Raw genomic sequence first — 18,477 nt, forward strand, 5'->3', positions numbered from 1 at the left:
TTCTAAGTTAATTTTTTGATCCTAATTCGATTTTATTAAAACTAGTAGAGTGCCCACGTTTTATTTAAATAATTATTTTCATTTTAAAATACATCGAGAGAGAAAGATCGATGTATTCGCGGCGACGGTAGCGCCGGGAGCATTTGGTGGACGGATAATTTTGGAACTACTAAAATTGATATTGATATATATATGTCACCATCGATTTTGGTAGTTCCGAAAAATTCTGTTTACTAAATGCTTTCGGCGCTATTGTCGCCGCAAATTCATCGATCTTTCTAACCTCTTTCGATCTATTTGGGCTATAGTATAGCTCTAATTATGGCCGACCCGACTTTACAAACGTTTTGCTGTCATTATACTAACCGAACGGATAGAGCGATAGCAATAATGCAGGAATTTAATACAGACGCGTATAATACGGTGTGCATGCTCTCGTCAACTATGGGCATGATAGGCGCGATTTATCAGGTAAATTTCGAGTGTTATCTTCGAACAAGGCTCTGTTTTTCTGGTTCGTTTTCTTTTTATTAATTGTACGAAATAACGTTACCAAAGAAATTTAATTGGCACTAAGATAAAATTTTTTTTTAGATACTACCTCGAGAGGATTCCAATAGTTCTTATCGTTGGCGGAGCTTCTCCAGAGGAAGAGATATTATTGTATGGCTTGCCGTTGCTGATTTTTTAGCGTCTTTAGGTCTAGTTTATTATCTCAATTATATTAATTATAATGAATAGTTTATGAACATCGACAAATTAGTTAATTAGTAATTACAACTATAAATTAGGTTGACCAATGAAAGCAACGTGCGATAAATAAATAAAATTAATACTTTGTTTCCAATTGTTCTCAATCAGGTGTGTTTGTAAGGTCGGCCCTATGGAGAAATTTCAAGTCCATCATGCCGATGGAGGGCGATATGTCGAACGTGATCTTCTGCGCTATGCTATCGGTAATAAAGCCATTTCTACATCTGATATCGGTTTTATAAAAAAATTCGGAAACTATTTTACTCGTAGGCGTGGATCCAGTATTTCTACATGGCTACGTGGATATGGACCCTGTGCTACGCAGTGGACATGAAATTATTACTGGGTGACAAAGACGAACGTCCTGTGATTTATCATACTTTGGCCTGGGTACTGCCTGCTATTCTCACCACGTTTGGGCTGGTTATTCTGTATATTCCGGATGCAAAGTCAGATTTTATAAATATTTTTTAAGCATATGTTATTTTAGATATAATAACAAATTATATTTCAGCTGTCATAATTCGACATCGTTGTCCAGTGCGATACTGCGCATTCTTCCAAACTACTTCGCCACGTACGTGTTGTTGGCGGTAGTTATGATTGCGAATCCCATTTTGTATCTAGCATCAACGCGAGACGTTGAGACAGCGGTGCTGTACAGCATGGCTCAGATGACCGGAAGGGAACGGAGGCTGATACAAACGATTAGATTAAAGTTTGCTCTCATCAATCTAGTCTACTACGTATGCTGGACGCCCAATCTAATTAACGGAATACTGTTATGGACTTTATGGTTTCAATTACCGATTAAAGCAATCATCACCTTATGGTACATAATGGTACGTGTAAAAGCCGATTGTTCCAACGCCCTAACAACCTTACTTAAAAATGTATTCATTCTGATCTATTTAAAAAGAAGGATAAAGATAGACATACAATTACCTAATAAACAAATTTACTTGAAAGTTGGGGCAACCTACCCTAAATCTCTTTTTATGAGCATGGATAAATATAGGAAAATGATCGATACATTTCTAATTAACAGGCTGTGACAAATCCTCTCCAAGCGTTCTTCAATGCGATTGTTTATCAATCTTGGACCAGAAGAGAGAAATTACGTTTAGAGTGCTGTCAAGATTATAAATCAAGCACAGATTTCTATTTAAATGCAATCGTCAACGTAGATAGCAACGTACACGTTTCTGAATCATCTCCATTACTCAATCCGCGAAAGGGCTATGAACAAAAAATACCATATATTAGTATAAATGGATCTTCGTCTCTATGAGAATGTTTTACTGAAAATGTATGTAAAAACAATGTATATGCCGTATGTACAGTAGTGTTAAAGAAAAATTTAATATATAAAGTCAGTTTTTATATAAATATTATAAAATCAAACGTGCGCGATTGTGAGTCTCAATCTAAACTTTTTTTACAAGATTTTTCAGAGGTCGTCTCGACTAAAAAATTATTTTATTACAGTTTTTCGATATTATATAATAAAATATATTTAATAAAACAGAATTTTTTAATATACTACAATAGAGAAAAAGAGAGCGATCACATTAAAAAATGCAACTGTGATATAATATACAAAGACTTGAGTTTTTTAAGCAAGACAACAAAGAAAGGGTAAAATATGCAATATGCAACTATTTTAAAAAAAAAAAGATTCGAGATATGTACGCATCAATACATAACGGGCTATTTAATTATTTTTGAAAGATAGGACGCATTTTAAAAAAGTAAATTCGTTTTTTACAGCATGTATATAGTAAGGGTTTTGTTACATCATAACATTTTGTACTTAAACATTACGTGTTATGCGCTCTAAATACTGTTAAAATATATCTTTTTCTATATCATAATATCACGATCAATACCGGTCACATGCATCATCGTATGTACATATATCTCATTACCTGCTTTAACACTAGCTGTGTCATTGTATAAATTGACAATAAAAGCAGTACAAAATCTTATATTTTAAGGTTTCATCACTTCTTATACCGTCTACATTAGTCATCTTTGTCAGAAGCGAGAAAATAGTGCGAATATTGACGTTTTGTACGTATGAAAATAATTAGAAACAATAGCAAAAAATTATCAAGATAAAATTAAATAAAAAAAAAAAAAAGTTTTATTCTAAATTTTTTTTTGTTTGACATGTTGATACAGAAGTCTGTTTGTTTTTATGTTAAATGAGCATTTCGTCAGAAATATCGATTTAATGATACTTTAATACGTACAAGCGATAATAATTTGCATTGATTTTCTTCGGATGTAATAATCGACGATAACTGATGAAGAAATTACGTTAAAATATTGTTCTTTGCTCATCGAGTATTTTATAATAAATTAATAGAATAGGAAGATTTTTTAATACAAAAAATATTACAGATTATGCTGCTAAATAAGATTATTTTAAATTATTTTACGCAATAAGTTGTGAAAATACTAGGATTACATATATCAATTTATAATAAAGTTACTTGCACTAATTATAAATTCGAATTAAATTATTGATTAGCAAATTCAAGTCTCCATTTTATTATTATGCCAAAGTATAAAGTATAAAAAATTTTTATGTACTTTTTAAGATGATATTAGGATAAAATGAATTAGAATATTTTGTTTGGCACTTTGGCAAAATCTGCAGCATTATTGTGCTAACGTTTAAAATAAAAGAACAAAGCACTTTACTTACATAAATACATAAGACGTTTACACTTAAGGAAAATCTAAGCCTCATGTCAAGCTTACACCATCAAGAAGGAAGATTCGAAGTTCCAAGCGTCAAAGATGTGATTTCACAAATAATCATCTCGGCGATTCTCCATGCTAATTCCTCTTTTGCCTATCAATAGCAAGTGATGTAACAATATTGATGTGAAAAAAATGTTACTATTATTTTTATTAATAAATTATAATAAAATATTTACCTTATCTTGTTCTATATTTACAAATCGTTTTACAACACGAGTTAGGCGAGATTCTGAAATTTGCATATATTTTATACAATCTCGCGTATATACACACGGTCAAACTATAGTTATATGTAACTTACCATATTTCCTATGAGGATCTGGTTCTATTTCAGTAATAAATCGACCTAAGTTGTCAACGTAACCAATGCTTAAACTACAAAATATACCACATTATTCACGATTTATAAATCTGCATAAATGCATTTTGTTAGTAACGTTAAATTATTAAATACCTATATTTATTACGTCGCCATAAAGAATCTGGATCGTAAAGTTGCCTAGTGTCGATATTTAAATGACTGTTAATGGTTTTTTTATCATCAGATATTCTGCTGCCATTATTTCCTATTTGAGAAATACTTGGCATACTAGTACACACAGAGCTTACTTCGCTGCTGCAATCTGAACCTGCAGGTAAATATCTCTTAATTCATAATTTGTTTTTGTTTTTAATATTTATAAATAAAAAAATATAAAATTTATATTATTACTGATTTAAAGTTATAGTATTCTTTAATATATTTTCGGAATAGTAACGATCATGAAATCAATAATGGACACTAACCTGTTCTTCTTATCTTGGAATGTAAACTTGGACATGGACTGGTCTGAATCGTACTGATTAGTTCTGATAAGTATTTATAATACAGCTGCGACGATAAGAACACCGGGAGATAATGCTAGAAGAAAGTGTCGAATTTTAATAAAACCACTTTAGGACGAAAGCATGTATAGTGAGTACGATATATTAGTTATCGGTAAATTGTATAATTAACGTTATACCTTGTTAAGAAAATTATATACGATTTTACTAGGTTTATCGAAACAATCGGATTGTGGACCTCCTTCGTCCTCGCGGCAAATATTTTGCTCCACAAGAAAACGAATCTTATCACTAAATCCAAGAGGCATTGTTGCTTGTAAGCTAAAATATCTGAAAACAGTAATAACATTTGTATAAATTATTTACTTTTTGAGCGATTCATATATTTAAGTAGAAATTACTTTTCATATATAATTACGGCGTCAGATTGCGCTTCTTCAGGATTGGCTGCTCCCTTCTTTTCTAAAAGATTATGCTTATAGCTTATAGCCGACATCCAAAAATCCAGCAGTTCTCGCTTATTTTCGAGTTCCATAAACTGAAATGTTAATAATGAAACAGAATCTTTGACGAAAATATTTCTGCAGAAGTAAAAGATTATGATGCAAACCTCCATAAAATAAAAGAACGCTGTCTCATTATACAATATATCTGCTAATTGTACATTGCCACTGGTGAGCACGTCAATCTGATGCTTACAGTGAAATTCGCTTCGTAAAAAATCGTTAATATATCTGTAAAGAGATATACAGTTGTTATACGTATATGCGTTTCCGACCCATGGGGACCCAGAGGGGGTAGCAAGGACCGGCAGTTATCTCTACTTTTGGTATTAATAAATTGCAATTAAAAAATTTTTAACAAGAAATAAAAATAAAAAGAAAACAAGGATGGTTGTCATCGAATGTTTGTCACTCACTCGTTTTCTAATGTATCGTATACTATGCTTTGAACAGCAGATAGGCACCGTAAAATAGGCTCAATGTTTTCCTGGACAATAGCCTTCTCTATATCCACTCTCAATTCCTCAGATATTTGATTGATACCCAGAGTTTCTTTGAGAATATACTTTTTGTAAACTCTCAATGCATCCTGCTTGATCGTCGTCATGTCACGTCTCTCGTTTCTACAGTTGAGGTTTGATTGTCGCGTTTCGCTTACCACCTGACTAGTCTTTGGCATACCGTTGGACGTCGCATCGTCCGCCCTATCGAACGGTATTTCGTTCCTTGTTTCGGTATCTACATCACTAGCGAACACGTCGCAGCTAAAGTTTTCGTTATCGTCTAAGGAAGTAGGCAAGGTATCCAGCAGTTCCTTTTGATTAGACTGTCTGACTTTTCGCACATTGGGCATCTCTGATGCGCTGCATAAGCATTCTACCTCCAGCCAGAACTTGATGAGAGCTATACGCTTCCTGGTATCCATAAACTGGATGAAATAGCCAAGCGCGCTTTTGTCCTTAAGTATTTCTGGCAGCGCTTTCGACAACCGCGAACTGAAGGAAGCGCGCGCTTCCTCAACGTCATTATTGAGAATCTCCTCTTCCTCTTCCTCGAGGTTGCACAGTACACCTGAAGGAGTCTGAATCGACGACGCAGAGCCATTGAATGCATCTGTTAGAAAGCCTCCTGAGCTCGTTGACTTTATAGGTGAACTTTCTGATAATCCGGACTTATCCCTTTGTCCTACCATTTTATTACAGTAAGAGTATTACAAGTCAATCAAATTGACAACATTATTTGAAAGAAAATATATCGTTATAAACTACAAGACAGTTATCAAATCAAATTAAGTAAGCTTTAAATATAAATAAAAAGAAAAATACATGTAGGAAGAAAAATTGCGAAGTAACAAACCGTACAATCTCTGTAAGGAAAGAAGCAAATAAAAAAAAAAAGAAAAAAGGAAACGTGTTGCATATTGCAAATGTCAGAAAATTAGTCGTGTCGCGGGGATTAGAACGGTTCGGTAGGTAAACTCGTACAGCGTAAGGGCAGCATGCGAGATAATTACCAATCTTCTTAAAAAATTGGAGCATCGTTCGTGTCAACGCGTAGCAGCATGATAAGGGTCGCCGATAGCGCGAGGGTGAACGCCGAAAGGTAAACAACGGGTGAGCGATGCGCTGCGTAAGTGCAGCGGGCGCGCATCCCACAGGACGATCGAGCCACAGTTGTGGGTAGAGTTGCGTGATCCGTTACGATCAGGACTCGGGACGACGGCGACGTCGCGCGACACTCCGCCTCGGTGTCATCACGGACGTGCCAGGTGACAGATCACTGTTGTTTGCATCGCTCGCCGATTACGACACATCGCGAGTGTAACCAACCAAGTGCAAGTGGCGGTTTCTGTTCGTTCCGCATTACGATTACAGTTCCTACACTCGGTAAGTCTATTAAAAAAAAATAAAACTAATAAAATTCTATTCTATTAAATGAGTGTCATCGTAATGTTGACGGGAGAAAGAAGAAGAAGAAGAAATGTACCGGATCTTGATCCGGTAACGATCAAATAAACTTGAAATGAATGAATTTAGCTGCGTAGATTGTCGAAAGGGAAGGAAGGGTGCACAAAGTGCACACATTAGAGCAAAACATGGTGAATGATCGTGCGCGCATTTTTCAAACGCTCATAAGGCGCGGACGTAATCTTGCATTATCAAAATTCCACATTTCATTACTTAATCTGTCGTCTCTTCTTTTGCAAATAAAATTTATTACAAGTGAAATTAATGCAAAGAAAAAATGCGAGTTATCGTTAATTAAAAAGTACTCGGTGAAATGCACATCAAGCAAACATGACATAAAGACGTCTTTGTAACGTTTTATAATAATTGTCTTTAAGACGTTTGTGCGTCATGTCCGTTAAACGTGCATGTTCACTAGGTTTATAAGAGCAAAGAGATTCATGAAGCAGCAGACTTTCGAAATTCTTTCAAGAACGCTTCTAGTGCCTTTTCGTAAGTCTTTTAACATTTTTCTATTTGTACATATACATATATGAAGCGTTCGAGCAAGTCTCAAATAAGAATGCCTTGGTGAACGATGCCGAATACGGTGACTTTTCGTCTGGATTCTCAACAAGAGAGTTGTAGGTACACGGACCACCAGAGGTAGCGTTCGGCGGTACGCTAGTGTACAGTACGGATTGAAGATTTTGAGGTTACAAATTGTTGCAAATTTCTGATTGGAATCTTAATACTGAGGTTTGCTAGTCCGCAAACCTCATTATGAGTATAGCAATATGAATTTTCTTAATCTGTAAATAAAATTATATTGTTAGAGTAGAAGCAATAATTATCAAGATATTTAGCGAAAATGACTGACCCTCTTCGACGAGAGGTTATTAATTAATTTAATTTTTATTTTATAGATAATAATAATTGTTTGAGAGTATTTCTTTTTAGGTTTACTTACTATTTTACGTATTATATTTATAAAAAATTATAGCCGTAATATCTTATTTCTTTTACTCATGTAATTAATTAATTTAATCTTGCAATAATTGTTTACAGGTTTTGCGAGTGTTTAAGAAACTTCATAGAACGAGATTAAATACGTTCGAAGGCGATGAATATGCATTGCAAGGTAATATGTTTTGTATTCTGCTAATAATATATATTCTGACTTTAATCTTGCATTTTTTATAAGTAATATTTTATTTTATTGTTTTTTTAGTTCTAAGGGATAAGATAAACAATGAGTACAGAAAGTATAAAAATGTCACGAATCAAGCGGCAATTGAAGAGGTATTTTTGTTTTAAGCATGTAAAATACATGATTAAAATGTGAAACTTTATTAAAACAAGAAAACTAAATTATATGCTGTTGTTTCAGTTAAACAAATTTGCTCAGGAAGTTGAACATGAAGTACGAACGACTGTCATACAAGCAATTGAAACAGAGCCTGGAAAAGTAGGTAATTATCATGATTTTTAATGTTTGATCGCTGTATTATCTAACTGCACCTATATTTGGCGCGAGGAATTATCGTGCCTTTTGATCTCATATCCAATTAATAATTAAAATTAATTTTAGCATTACGACTTACTTCGGATGTTTTGGTAGATAATGTACCATATAAGGATCAAAAAAATAATAAATCAGGTAACAAAAGTAAAGACTAAAATCTATAATATTAAAAAATAATTAATAATAATTTTTTAAATAATCATGATAATTTGTTGCGAATAAATATCAAAGTTAAAATTTTATTACGAAATAAAAGGTGCATTCTACAGAAAAACTATATGAAAATAAAGATTTAACATTAGTAAATGTATTCTACAGAATATGTAATATAAATTCATTATAAAGAATAAACATATTTAGTGATTTCAATAGAGATGCGATTATTAATTTTATAATTTGTAGTAATCTTTATTTACAGTGATTACAATGATGACGTTCAGAGTATGTACAAGTCTTTGTCGGCTAAATCATTTCCTCTTTAATATCACAGACTTTCTACAATCGATATTAAATTCATGTTGCATAAGTTATGGGCCTCCCTCTTCCAATTTCATACTGAAACATTTGGAAATCATATTATAGTTGGATAAACTTCAAAAAACGTCGGACCTCCGATTTTAAGTACACGAAGTGACTACAAAATTGGGTGTCCGACGTTTCCGGAAGTGCACCCTTATATTTATTCTATAATTATAATGGTCTTAAACAACTCACCTTATTTTTATATATCTTGCATAATGATTGAATTTACGTATGAAAAATAAGAAATGTGAAGAATGTAGATTATTGCAATTTCTAATCGGGAATTTAGCGAGGAAGAGGAATCAATACATAAAGAGAGTTTTTGGAGTAAACCTGAAGGAATAAATTTTATAAAAATAATAATTATGAATTGGCCGGAACTTGCTGGATACTGAGGTAATATATTAAAAATATTACTGTACTATATAATTGTTTATCAAAGGTAGATCGCCAACTAATAATTTTATTGAGGAATTAATCAATGGTAAATTTAATATGTAGAAGTCTTACACATGCTCAGGATGACTACGAATCTGGTCGATGAGATCCGCCGGTCGTAATTGATCAGTACAGATGCGATGTACTGCGGTAAATAGCGGGAATTTATCTATTACATTACGCGCCTTTAGCATATCGTGAACCTCGTCTGCCGTTGCCGGTCCCTGTAGCTTCTGTCCGGACAACAATTCGTCCTCCAAAGCTTTGATAGTCTGTAAAAATATATTACACAATGTTTTTTTTTTTTTTTTTTTTTTTTTATTACAGCAATGTATAATTTCTTCTGGTCAGTTTGGATACAAGGACAAGTTTTTAATTCAAACACGAGTTAAAGAACTGTTCAGAATCTTTTACCTTGCCAGTCTTGACAAATTGCTCGCAGACTCTGCGATTTCTTCCTCCGTAACAAGTGGTAATTAAATCTGCAACGCCGCAACTCTCGAAGAACGTGGAGAGCTTGGACCCTGGGTAAAAGGTATCAACAAACTTAATCATCTCCATTAATCCTAATCGGATCACCGCGGCTTTCGTGTTGTCACCCAGTCCAAGGCCATCCACAAAACCAGCTGCACATGCCACGACGTTCTGTGAACGAAATGATTCAACAAACTAATGAACGAAATGAAATAAAAATTCACGAAAGCAGTTATCGAGATCAAGAATACAATAACGAAACAGCATTAAGAAAATATGTATACGATTGAAGGTAATTTATATGGAGATTTTTTATTTGAAAGTGGTTTACTTACCTTCAAAGCTCCGCACACTTCCACGGTGTCGCAATCTTCCACGACGACCACTCGGAAATTTGGTGTCTGAATAAGATCTCTTAATATAGGTGCCAGTCGTTTATCCTTGCATCCTATAATTTTATAATCTTTAATATTCCGGTGCAAGAATTTTTCATAATTTTTCACATCTCGTGTCATTTAAAACTTTGTAAAAAAAAAAAAATGTAAAAAGATTTGTGAAAACTTTTAAAAGATTTTAAATTTACCAATTGTGGTTTCACAGAATTTCTCTTCGGCGACTTCGTTGGCCAGGTTGGCGCCCATCAGAACGTTACATTGTATCCTCAGGTTCTTCTCGATAATCTTTGAGATCAACTCAATACTGTTTCCTTCGCCCCGACCAAAACCCTTCAATTTGGACTCATCAACTTCATCTAATAAATTAAAATGAAGACAACGAGCTGTTTGAAATATACCTTAATGAGAGAAAGACCAACTGCAGTCGGTTTTATATTGTCCAGCAGCGTTGAACACAGGGTGCGAATAAATTGATGTGGCAGAACGAAGATAAGGATGTCTGCATCTTTTGCCGCCTCTACAACGTCAGGTACTGCAACCTGGAATATAAAAAAAAAATTAGTTAGTCTTAATTATATTGGATGTTTGATACAAGACTTATTTGACTGACTATATTAAAATCACGAAGCTGATTTCATCATAGAATTAAAGATTGCTCGAATTCAGATAACGATTCTTAATAATAATGATGATGATTTCTCAGTAATAGATGATCATTGCTACTATCTGTGACACTTGTTTTTTTTATAATATCTTTAATATCCTAAAGAGGATCTTATACTCTTGTAAAAAAAATCAATTTATATCCAATATCGTTATCAAAGAATCAATATCTGTTTCTCGAAACATTTATAGTAACATCGAGATTGGATATGGAGATACGATATGAACATTGCATCACTTAATTATCATGTTACAGGAACGATCGTATATAAAGTGTGGGGATAGGTGTGTGGATAACGTAGTTTACTCGGTCCAGCTCTCGAATCATTAGTCTTCAGCAAGCCTTCCGTTGAGACAGACGCAGCCGTGGTTCGAGTAATTTTTTCATTACACGTTAAAAAACAAAGCGATAATGAGGCTTAACTCTATCGTGCCGAATTTTAAGGCTGATACCACACAGGGTCCGATTGATTTTTACGATTGGCAGGGTGATTCGTGAGTCATTATTATTTTATTATATTTTACTTATTTTATATATAATTTAAAGTATATATATATATATATATATATATATATATATATATATATATATATATATATATATATACTTTAAATTAAAAAATCTTGAAAATACAGCGGAGAGACAAAACGAACAACCTTCTGTTAAATATAGCAAAAATTTAAGAAAGTGTTAGATAACACGTCGTCGATTGCAACATTAATTTACACGAGAAATCTTATCGGGCTTGTTTTTCATTTTAATCATCCACCGGCAAACACGTTTGAGAATTAAAATGAAGTCGTGTTAAAATCGGTATGAATAAATAACAGTTGAATTTGCATTTTCCAACTGCGTATGGTCCGCGGCGAAGTACGCAAATCCAAGAATAGATCTTCTCTATCCTGGTAAACAACAGCGACAAGTTGTTGAAGTTAACTACCTGTTAGATGCTGCTATACTCTTATATTATAATTAAAGAAAAAATTCAAGGGATTATTAGTCTAAAGTTAATTTCTAAATCAGAAGGATAGATTTTTCGCGCATAAAAAATATATGTAATCTTATATACACATATATTATTAACATTATAACGAAATCCAAATGAATTGATTGTTATATAACGCACTTACTATTATCTTGTACAAATAATTTTATTATGTGAAGAATGTTTGCTTAGTCCTTGATAGCCGTACGATAGTAATTAATCGAATAGAATTATGCAGTAAATAATATTTTTTGAAAATAATCATAAAAAGGTCGACTAATTAATTGTAATTGTAATACGTGTGAATTACACGTACAATTTTTGACTCGTATTAAAGGGCAACCATGAACTGAAATAAATGTACATTGCAACAACGAGGCCTACCTACCCTTGGCACGATACCAAAGCGAACACTCAACTATATTAAGTGCTCGTAGTTGAAAGTGTTGCAGTTTGAGTCAGGGTAATCGCGTGATCGGTTATATCATTGTACCTCGGATTAAGTGCCGTAATAGGAATGACGATTACGGCACTTGTCAACGGGAACTCACATGGCTGATGTACTTGGTCATCGGCCAGTTTTGGATTCAATATCACGTGGAATTTAATCAATTTTTATTTTCGTACCACTTTTGAATGTCTTTTCCTTCTTTATATTATATTATATTAATTAATATTTAAGCATTAAAAATTACAATTTTTAAATATGTTCGATTCAATTAACGATTGTTTCTTATTTGCAGATGGGTGGTCTTATTTTCTCATCCCGCGGATTTTACCCCTGTGTGCACCACCGAACTGGGTCGCATCGCGGTGCATCAACCGTACTTTGTAAAGCGCAACACTAAGTTGCTGGCTCATTCCGTCGACAAGCTCAAGGACCATGTAGACTGGGTCAATGTATGGATTCTAAAATCTTATATTCGATATCATCTATTTATCTTCAGAATGCTCACACTTTTTATTTCTTTGAAATCAATTTTCATTAAAATCAATTTTTTTTTTTAATCGTAAATTTATTGCAGGACATCAAGTCATACTGCAAGGACATTCCCGGCGCTTTTCCATATCCTATAATCGCCGATCCTGACCGAGAGCTCGCTGTGCAGTTAGATATGATCGACGAAGACAGCAAAGACGATCCAGAAACCGCACAAACTGTTCGATCACTGTATATTATCAGTCCGGATCATCGCCTGCGACTTTCTATGCAATATCCGACTTCTACTGGACGCAACGTCGAGTAAGTTGACTGAGTATTGCATATTTGATATATTTCAGTCCTTATTTATGTATCAAGCAGTTGTTACTCAAGTTATTTTAATTTTAATTCAGTTATATTAATTAATATTATTATTGTTTCAGCGAAATATTGCGTGTGATCGATTCGCTGCAGCTCGTTGACAAAATACCGGAAATAGCAACTCCCGCCAACTGGGTGGTGAGTCTTATCTTTATCTCTCCTATTGCGTATCGTTTGCGACAGCATTTATTCGATCTAATTGTATTGACAATAAGTGACATTAATTCAATTCAGTAACGATAATAAAATGACATTCTTTTCTAATTGTTAATTGTTATAGCCTGGAGAGAAAGTAATGATCCTGCCGACAGTGAAAGAAGAAGATATCCCGAAACTATTCCCAGGTGGAGTCGATCGTGTATCCATGCCATCGGGAAAAGTTTACGTCCGCACTACTACTAATTACTAATCGTAAAAAATATTTTATCTATGTATTTTTATTTGCTTTATTCGAATAACTTTAATACGTTAAAATGAGTTTACACAAAATCAGAAAAAGATTGTGATACAACAAATAATTTTTCCAATAAAGTTGCAGCTGATAATCACAACGAATTATTAATTGAGTCTTTAAATACGCCTAAAGTTCTAAAAAATTGTTAATCTAACAATCGATACCGAATAATATGCCAATGAAAGAATAATAGTAGATGATGATCGAAGTACTTACCACATTTTCCGGAAGCTTATGACCGGGTAGATATTTAACGTTCTCATGGATAGTGTTGATTATGTTGGTCAATTTTTCGTTGTTAATTATCTCCTCATACACGTACATTGTCACTCGAGTCTCAAATATGTTATTGTATTTCATGGCATTTGCTCCGACGATTTTTGCAATCGCCGAACCCCTGGAACAATTTCAAATATATGATAAAAAATTTCTTAATAAACATACTTACACATAATTAATTAAATACATTTTATATAAAAATCAAATCCTATCTTAAAAAAAGCAGTGTTAGATCGAATGAAATTGATTATTGTCGCTTTTTACAGGATGCTAAGACTTTTTAGTATATAGTATGATTAAAAAATTATATTAAATATATGACGATATGTTTATGTGTATAATTTGTGATTACATAGTCGCAAAATTGCCTTATTCAGTAGATGTAGCTGAATATTATGACCTATTAAAATTACGTGATGAAGCACAGAGTTAAATTTGGAACAATCGAACAGTACAATTGCATTACGGTGCGTTTATGTAATTTTCTTCTCGATGTCTGTCTATTATAAAATAATTTTCTAGTGATTATTTAATACACAGAAGTGTATACGTGTTTTATGATTATATAAACTTACCTGAAAAAAATATTTAGCTTTCATCTTTGAATGACGCAGCTTTCAATAAATTTTAAACTTTAAGCACAAGTGAACAACACAACATAGAAGAGAAAAGGAAATTGCAAGCGGGAAACAATTTCTCTTACACGCAACTAGATCTTAATTAAATATTATCCTTCGTATAAGAAAAATTACCAATTGCCGCTGCCGACGATGCAGACTCTTTTCTTCGCGTCCGACATCCTTTCTTTCTCTTTTTCTATTTTTTTGCACTTTTTTCCTTTGACGACAAATAATCAAATAATGATATTCCCGATTGACAGCCCACTAATTGTGAGCCTCGAATCTTAACTGACCGACTGACTTAAAAGCCCGCTGACCTTAGCGGCGATCGTGAATTATTTTCTTAGAGGCTTGCGCGCAAACTCTGGCTTAAGGCCAGACGGAACGAATGCCGCAACATCGAAGAAGCGAACGTCGAAATTAGCAGTCCGCTGATAATCACGATGATGAGTTAAGGTCGCTTGTTTAAACTTGACTTTTGACATTACTTTCTGATACAAGAGAAAAATGAGAAAATATAAATTGCTCACAGACTGTCGCCTCTATGAAAATAATTCTCGAATACATTCTGCATATTAATTATAATTACAATACATGTATTATATATAATATTCATTACATAGAATACTATGTGGAACAATTCCTTGCAAAGAAATGCTTTATTATCTCATCAATTTTTACTGAAAAATTCTCATGTATACGCGATAAAGTAAAAGCTTAAAAGTTTGTACGAAAAAGCATAATCACAATAAGATAAAATATTTAATAATTTAAAAACTATCACAGTTGCATCGAACATTATTAGATTACATCAATCGTCCTGTGGAACTCCCTTTCTCTTATTTGCTAGTTAAATATTCCTTAAAACTTTAGAAATACACTTTTTAAATTTAATGACACCTTTGCACATAATAAAAAAACACACACACATAGAATACACTACGTTGATAAATTACAATTATTAGTCCTTGTAATTAGCAACGTAGCAGGAACCCCAACTGTACTCCAGGTTAGCAACTAATATTTTTACTTTGGTTTGATAAACTATAACGAGTGCATTCAATATATCACTGAACTTTCGCGCACGCTTTTATATTATACGATATAAATCGTTGGCATTTCAATGGCGATCAGTCTTCTCTTGAAGAACAATACTCAGCATCCTCAAAGATGGCACTTGGGCGACTTGAGCGTCATCGATGAAGGCGAAACATCCTCGTCCCTAAATACGGAGCGAATGCGAATTAACTCCTTTAGGCTGACAAAGTTTTCACGATATTCATTATCAGCCCCAAAAAATAGCTATTTTTATTAACTATTAATTTGCAAACAACATATGTATGTATAATATATTTATATAGTATAATATGCATTTTATTTTCTTTAAATAATCTTGAAAAGTCACTCTTCAACCTAAATGTTTCAATAATATCTTATATATAGTTTTATTAAGAAAAAAATTAAACGGGATTTTAAGTTTAATATTATGCATAAAAAAAGGAGACTTTAAAATTCTAGGAAAGCAAGGGACAAAAAAGCTAAATGTTATATCTTTTTATTAACAAATAATTAGTTATATTTGTTTCTTTTTCTCGGTTTACATAACGGAATTAATTGGCAACGCATACAACAATTAACGATTGGGGAATTTATAGATCTAATTTATCTACTCGGTTAAAACATGGAATAAAATTTCTGTCACGATAAAATATAAGTATGTACATATATTCACATTGTAAAATGTAACAATTTATTCATTAATCGCGGTCAACGCGATACGGGAATATTGACTAAATTGCAATAACATTTTAAACTTATAACTTTTTAGAGCCCTTGGATCCACAGTTTTAAATTATTTTAAACAATTTGAAATTTTTTACTATGTTTAAAAATGATTTTGATTGGAGATAAAGTTGAATGCTTAAAATGCTCTCTAAGTAATCTATGTTCTTAAAGTTTTCGATCTAGAGAACTTTTTAAATTATTTAAAAATCTAATCAAATAAATTCTTAAATAATAAAGGATCCATAAATCTAAAAGGGCTAATTGTCCCTATATTTATGTTAATAAATCATTTTTAAAATGTTATGATAACAATTATGAGCTTACATGTGTTCTGGATGGTTGCGTATGCAGTCGACTAAATCCGTCGGTTTTAGCTCACCAACACAAATCCGGTGAATTGCAGTGAATAATGGAAATTTACTTTCCATATTTTTCGATTTAAGCATGTAATTAACCTCTTCGGCAGTAAACGGGCCTTGTAGCTTCTGTCCATTGAGCATTTCCTTCTCCAGTATTTCAATCGACTGTAAATCATATATTCATGCATATTTTATAGTATAATAAATACCAGAATTAAAAAAGATAATTTTAGCAATCTTAAAATATTCTGCTAAAATATTAAATTTATTAAGTTGGAGCATGTTCAAGTCGACATATTCTGCATTACATACCTTGCCAGTTTTAACGAAGGCTTCTGAAACTTTTCTATTACGTCCACCGTAACACGTTGTGATCAGATCGGCCACTCCACAACTTTCAAAGAAGGTCGCCAATTTTCCACCCGGAAAGAACACATCGACAAATTTAATTATTTCCATAAGGCCTAATCTGATCACTGCAGCTTTTGTATTATCACCCAAACCTAACCCGTCGACGAAACCAGCGCCGCAGGCAACTATATTCTATAAAGTAAATATGAGTATATTAATTCTTTATATATATTGTATATATTTTTTTAAATAATTATTTTTACCTTCAACGCTCCGCAACATTCCACAGAATCTACATCTTCGACGACTACTACCCTGAAATACGACGTCTGAATCAAGTTACGAAGTATCGGTGCCATCATTTTGTCCTTGCAACCTGCAAATTCCAATCTAAATTGCAGAACTTATTTCATTAGCTTAAATCCATACACTTAAGAAAGAGGAATAACGCAACTTGTATCAAACTTTCTATAGATTTATAGCATGCTTCGTAACTTATATTTTCTGGAAATATCAATTTACAACCAAATACTTTAAAGCTTAAGTTGAAAAATGCATTAAACTTTGCACGTTTGATAAAGCACGAAGCGAATGAAATAAAATGCAGAATAACTCGAGTCAGTAAAATACTTTTTTATCAATTTGGCATTTTTTAATTTATTACGTAATTTATTTTTAAAAGGAAAAACTGTGTTATCATAAAATGCACATCTCTCTTATCAGCGTAAAATAAATAGTATTATCTAACGTAACATCTTTTGAGAATTCGCTCGTGTAAATTTTCGCGATTGAACTGAAATAATTAAATATAAAATAAACATTTTAATTCTCTCTCACCAATAGTAGTCTCACAAAACATCTCATCGGCCACCTCGGAAGCCAAGTTAGCGCCCATCAAGACCGAGATCGGGATTTGCAGCTGTTTCGAAATAATGTGAGATATAAGTTCGATGCCGCCACCTTCTTTCTTGTCGAAGCCCTACAAAAGATATATTTAATATGTGATTATACATCAAATAATTGAAAAGCTAGAACGTAATCAAAAAATTAAATATAGAAGAGCGAGATGTACCTTGATCAACGATAATCCAATAGCGGTGGGTTTGATTTTTCCCTGCAAGCTGCTGCATATCCTGTGAATAAACTGATGCGGGACGACGAATATAAGAATGTCTGCATCCTTTGCAGCCTCTACAACATCTGGGATTGCAACCTGCAATTGCAACGAGTAAATGCTTGAGTAACTGTCCTTAAAAAAAATTTATTAGCAAAGTGTTTTATACCCGCTTCAGTTTTTTTCACAATACTCCGTAAATAGGAATAATGCGTAATAAAAATTCAAGACAAATAATTTTGTAGATAAAATGTAGTCAAGGAGGAGAATATTAGCTTTTATTTTATTACTTCTGAACTTTGGATTGTTCGATATACCTGTTGGTGTTCTTTAAAGTATAAAATGTGAAAGTCTCGCATAATTAATGACAAACCGGTTTAAAAGACATTTTTTGTAATTTATTTTTATTT

General features: G+C 32.9%; 6 protein-coding genes and 1 long non-coding RNA gene across 13 annotated transcripts; 4 read left to right on the forward strand and 3 right to left on the reverse strand.

The window, feature by feature from the left end:
* The first annotated feature begins 275 nt into the window (after nucleotides 1-275).
* Nucleotides 276-2,741, forward strand: LOC139103696 (G-protein coupled receptor 143-like). 2 transcript variants are annotated; one of them, XM_070658618.1, is made up of 6 exons: nucleotides 276-471; nucleotides 595-700; nucleotides 862-956; nucleotides 1,024-1,202; nucleotides 1,268-1,595; nucleotides 1,802-2,741. In XM_070658618.1, the coding sequence occupies exons 1-6, from the start codon at nucleotides 322-324 to the stop codon at nucleotides 2,042-2,044; spliced, it is 1,101 nt and encodes a 366-aa protein (XP_070514719.1). In that variant the 5' UTR covers nucleotides 276-321; the 3' UTR covers nucleotides 2,045-2,741. The 2 variants fall into 2 exon arrangements, with proteins under 2 accessions (XP_070514719.1, XP_070514721.1); XM_070658620.1 differs by having other exon boundaries at nucleotides 1,036-1,202.
* LOC139103695 (A-kinase anchor protein 10, mitochondrial-like) lies at nucleotides 1,852-6,738 on the reverse strand. Of its 2 annotated transcripts, XR_011545941.1 has the most exons (11): nucleotides 6,367-6,738; nucleotides 5,270-6,038; nucleotides 4,961-5,084; nucleotides 4,752-4,888; nucleotides 4,530-4,680; nucleotides 4,312-4,426; nucleotides 3,980-4,154; nucleotides 3,827-3,900; nucleotides 3,702-3,754; nucleotides 3,467-3,616; nucleotides 1,852-1,992 (listed from the first exon to the last, which is right to left on the reverse strand). XR_011545941.1 is itself a non-coding variant. In XM_070658617.1 (10 exons), the coding sequence occupies exons 1-10, from the start codon at nucleotides 6,389-6,391 to the stop codon at nucleotides 3,527-3,529; spliced, it is 1,713 nt and encodes a 570-aa protein (XP_070514718.1). In that variant the 5' UTR covers nucleotides 6,392-6,738; the 3' UTR covers nucleotides 2,443-3,526. The 2 variants fall into 2 exon arrangements, 1 of the variants encoding a protein (XP_070514718.1); XM_070658617.1 differs by lacking the exon at nucleotides 1,852-1,992 and having other exon boundaries at nucleotides 2,443-3,616.
* On the forward strand, nucleotides 4,347-5,238 carry LOC139103700 (uncharacterized). The gene is made up of 2 exons (XR_011545943.1): nucleotides 4,347-4,480; nucleotides 4,562-5,238. It is a non-coding gene; the product is annotated as an uncharacterized lncRNA (long non-coding RNA).
* A 782-nt stretch (nucleotides 6,739-7,520) lies between the features above and the next one.
* On the forward strand, nucleotides 7,521-9,476 carry LOC139103699 (complex III assembly factor LYRM7-like). Of its 4 annotated transcripts, XR_011545942.1 has the most exons (7): nucleotides 7,521-7,694; nucleotides 7,868-7,940; nucleotides 8,031-8,101; nucleotides 8,190-8,271; nucleotides 8,391-8,459; nucleotides 8,743-9,242; nucleotides 9,348-9,476. XR_011545942.1 is itself a non-coding variant. In XM_070658624.1 (6 exons), the coding sequence occupies exons 1-6, from the start codon at nucleotides 7,671-7,673 to the stop codon at nucleotides 8,904-8,906; spliced, it is 483 nt and encodes a 160-aa protein (XP_070514725.1). In that variant the 5' UTR covers nucleotides 7,521-7,670; the 3' UTR covers nucleotides 8,907-9,362. The 4 variants fall into 4 exon arrangements, 3 of the variants coding, with proteins under 3 accessions (XP_070514725.1, XP_070514726.1, XP_070514727.1); XM_070658624.1 differs by having other exon boundaries at nucleotides 8,743-9,362; XM_070658625.1 differs by lacking the exons at nucleotides 8,743-9,242; nucleotides 9,348-9,476 and having other exon boundaries at nucleotides 8,391-8,697.
* On the reverse strand, nucleotides 8,744-15,617 carry LOC139103697 (glycerol-3-phosphate dehydrogenase [NAD(+)], cytoplasmic-like). Of its 2 annotated transcripts, none has more exons than XM_070658621.1 (8): nucleotides 14,591-15,617; nucleotides 13,776-13,956; nucleotides 10,552-10,692; nucleotides 10,342-10,483; nucleotides 10,094-10,206; nucleotides 9,699-9,929; nucleotides 9,357-9,556; nucleotides 8,744-8,879 (listed from the first exon to the last, which is right to left on the reverse strand). In XM_070658621.1, the coding sequence occupies exons 1-8, from the start codon at nucleotides 14,635-14,637 to the stop codon at nucleotides 8,852-8,854; spliced, it is 1,083 nt and encodes a 360-aa protein (XP_070514722.1). In that variant the 5' UTR covers nucleotides 14,638-15,617; the 3' UTR covers nucleotides 8,744-8,851. The 2 variants fall into 2 exon arrangements, with proteins under 2 accessions (XP_070514722.1, XP_070514723.1); XM_070658622.1 differs by lacking the exon at nucleotides 14,591-15,617 and adding an exon at nucleotides 14,414-14,562.
* LOC139103698 (peroxiredoxin-6-like) lies at nucleotides 11,138-13,660 on the forward strand. Its single transcript, XM_070658623.1, has 5 exons — nucleotides 11,138-11,311; nucleotides 12,546-12,702; nucleotides 12,828-13,045; nucleotides 13,168-13,243; nucleotides 13,386-13,660. The coding sequence occupies exons 1-5, from the start codon at nucleotides 11,229-11,231 to the stop codon at nucleotides 13,512-13,514; spliced, it is 663 nt and encodes a 220-aa protein (XP_070514724.1). The 5' UTR covers nucleotides 11,138-11,228; the 3' UTR covers nucleotides 13,515-13,660.
* Nucleotides 15,618-16,003: 386 nt separating the features above from the next.
* Nucleotides 16,004-18,202, reverse strand: LOC139103280 (glycerol-3-phosphate dehydrogenase [NAD(+)], cytoplasmic-like; the record flags this gene model as incomplete). The annotated part of the gene is made up of 5 exons (XM_070657780.1): nucleotides 16,004-16,767; nucleotides 16,915-17,145; nucleotides 17,217-17,329; nucleotides 17,791-17,932; nucleotides 18,026-18,202. Coding segments are annotated over 5 exons (867 nt in total), but the record flags the coding sequence as incomplete, so codon positions are not given.
* Nucleotides 18,203-18,477: the final 275 nt, after the last annotated feature.

The sequence above is a fragment of the Cardiocondyla obscurior genome, linkage group LG06, assembly GCF_019399895.1.
Source record: "Cardiocondyla obscurior isolate alpha-2009 linkage group LG06, Cobs3.1, whole genome shotgun sequence".
In the NCBI taxonomy this organism is placed as follows: Eukaryota; Metazoa; Arthropoda; class Insecta; order Hymenoptera; family Formicidae; genus Cardiocondyla; species Cardiocondyla obscurior.

Coding starts and splice junctions, on each gene's coding strand:
- LOC139103696 (XM_070658618.1), top strand. CDS start 322: ATGGCCGACCCGACTTTACAAACGTTTTGCTGTCATTATACTAACCGA. Junction 472..594: donor TGATAGGCGCGATTTATCAG/GTAAATTTCGAG, acceptor ATTTTTTTTTAG/ATACTACCTCGAGAGGATTC. Junction 1,203..1,267: donor CTGTATATTCCGGATGCAAA/GTCAGATTTTAT, acceptor ATTATATTTCAG/CTGTCATAATTCGACATCGT.
- LOC139103695 (XM_070658617.1), bottom strand. CDS start 6,391: ATGCTCCAATTTTTTAAGAAGATTG. Junction 4,889..4,960: donor CGTTCTTTTATTTTATGGAG/GTTTGCATCATA, acceptor TTAACATTTCAG/TTTATGGAACTCGAAAATAA. Junction 4,427..4,529: donor TATATAATTTTCTTAACAAG/GTATAACGTTAA, acceptor ACTTTCTTCTAG/CATTATCTCCCGGTGTTCTT.
- LOC139103699 (XM_070658624.1), top strand. CDS start 7,671: ATGACTGACCCTCTTCGACGAGAG. Junction 7,695..7,867: donor CTGACCCTCTTCGACGAGAG/GTTATTAATTAA, acceptor AATTGTTTACAG/GTTTTGCGAGTGTTTAAGAA. Junction 8,460..8,742: donor TCAAAAAAATAATAAATCAG/GTAACAAAAGTA, acceptor CTTTATTTACAG/TGATTACAATGATGACGTTC.
- LOC139103698 (XM_070658623.1), top strand. CDS start 11,229: ATGAGGCTTAACTCTATCGTGCCGAATTTTAAGGCTGATACCACACAG. Junction 11,312..12,545: donor TACGATTGGCAGGGTGATTC/GTGAGTCATTAT, acceptor TCTTATTTGCAG/ATGGGTGGTCTTATTTTCTC. Junction 13,244..13,385: donor CAACTCCCGCCAACTGGGTG/GTGAGTCTTATC, acceptor TAATTGTTATAG/CCTGGAGAGAAAGTAATGAT.
- LOC139103697 (XM_070658621.1), bottom strand. CDS start 14,637: ATGTCGGACGCGAAGAAAAGAGTCTGCATCGTCGGCAGCGGCAATTG. Junction 9,930..10,093: donor AAGTGTGCGGAGCTTTGAAG/GTAAGTAAACCA, acceptor TTTCGTTCACAG/AACGTCGTGGCATGTGCAGC. Junction 9,557..9,698: donor AATTTGTCAAGACTGGCAAG/GTAAAAGATTCT, acceptor ATATTTTTACAG/ACTATCAAAGCTTTGGAGGA.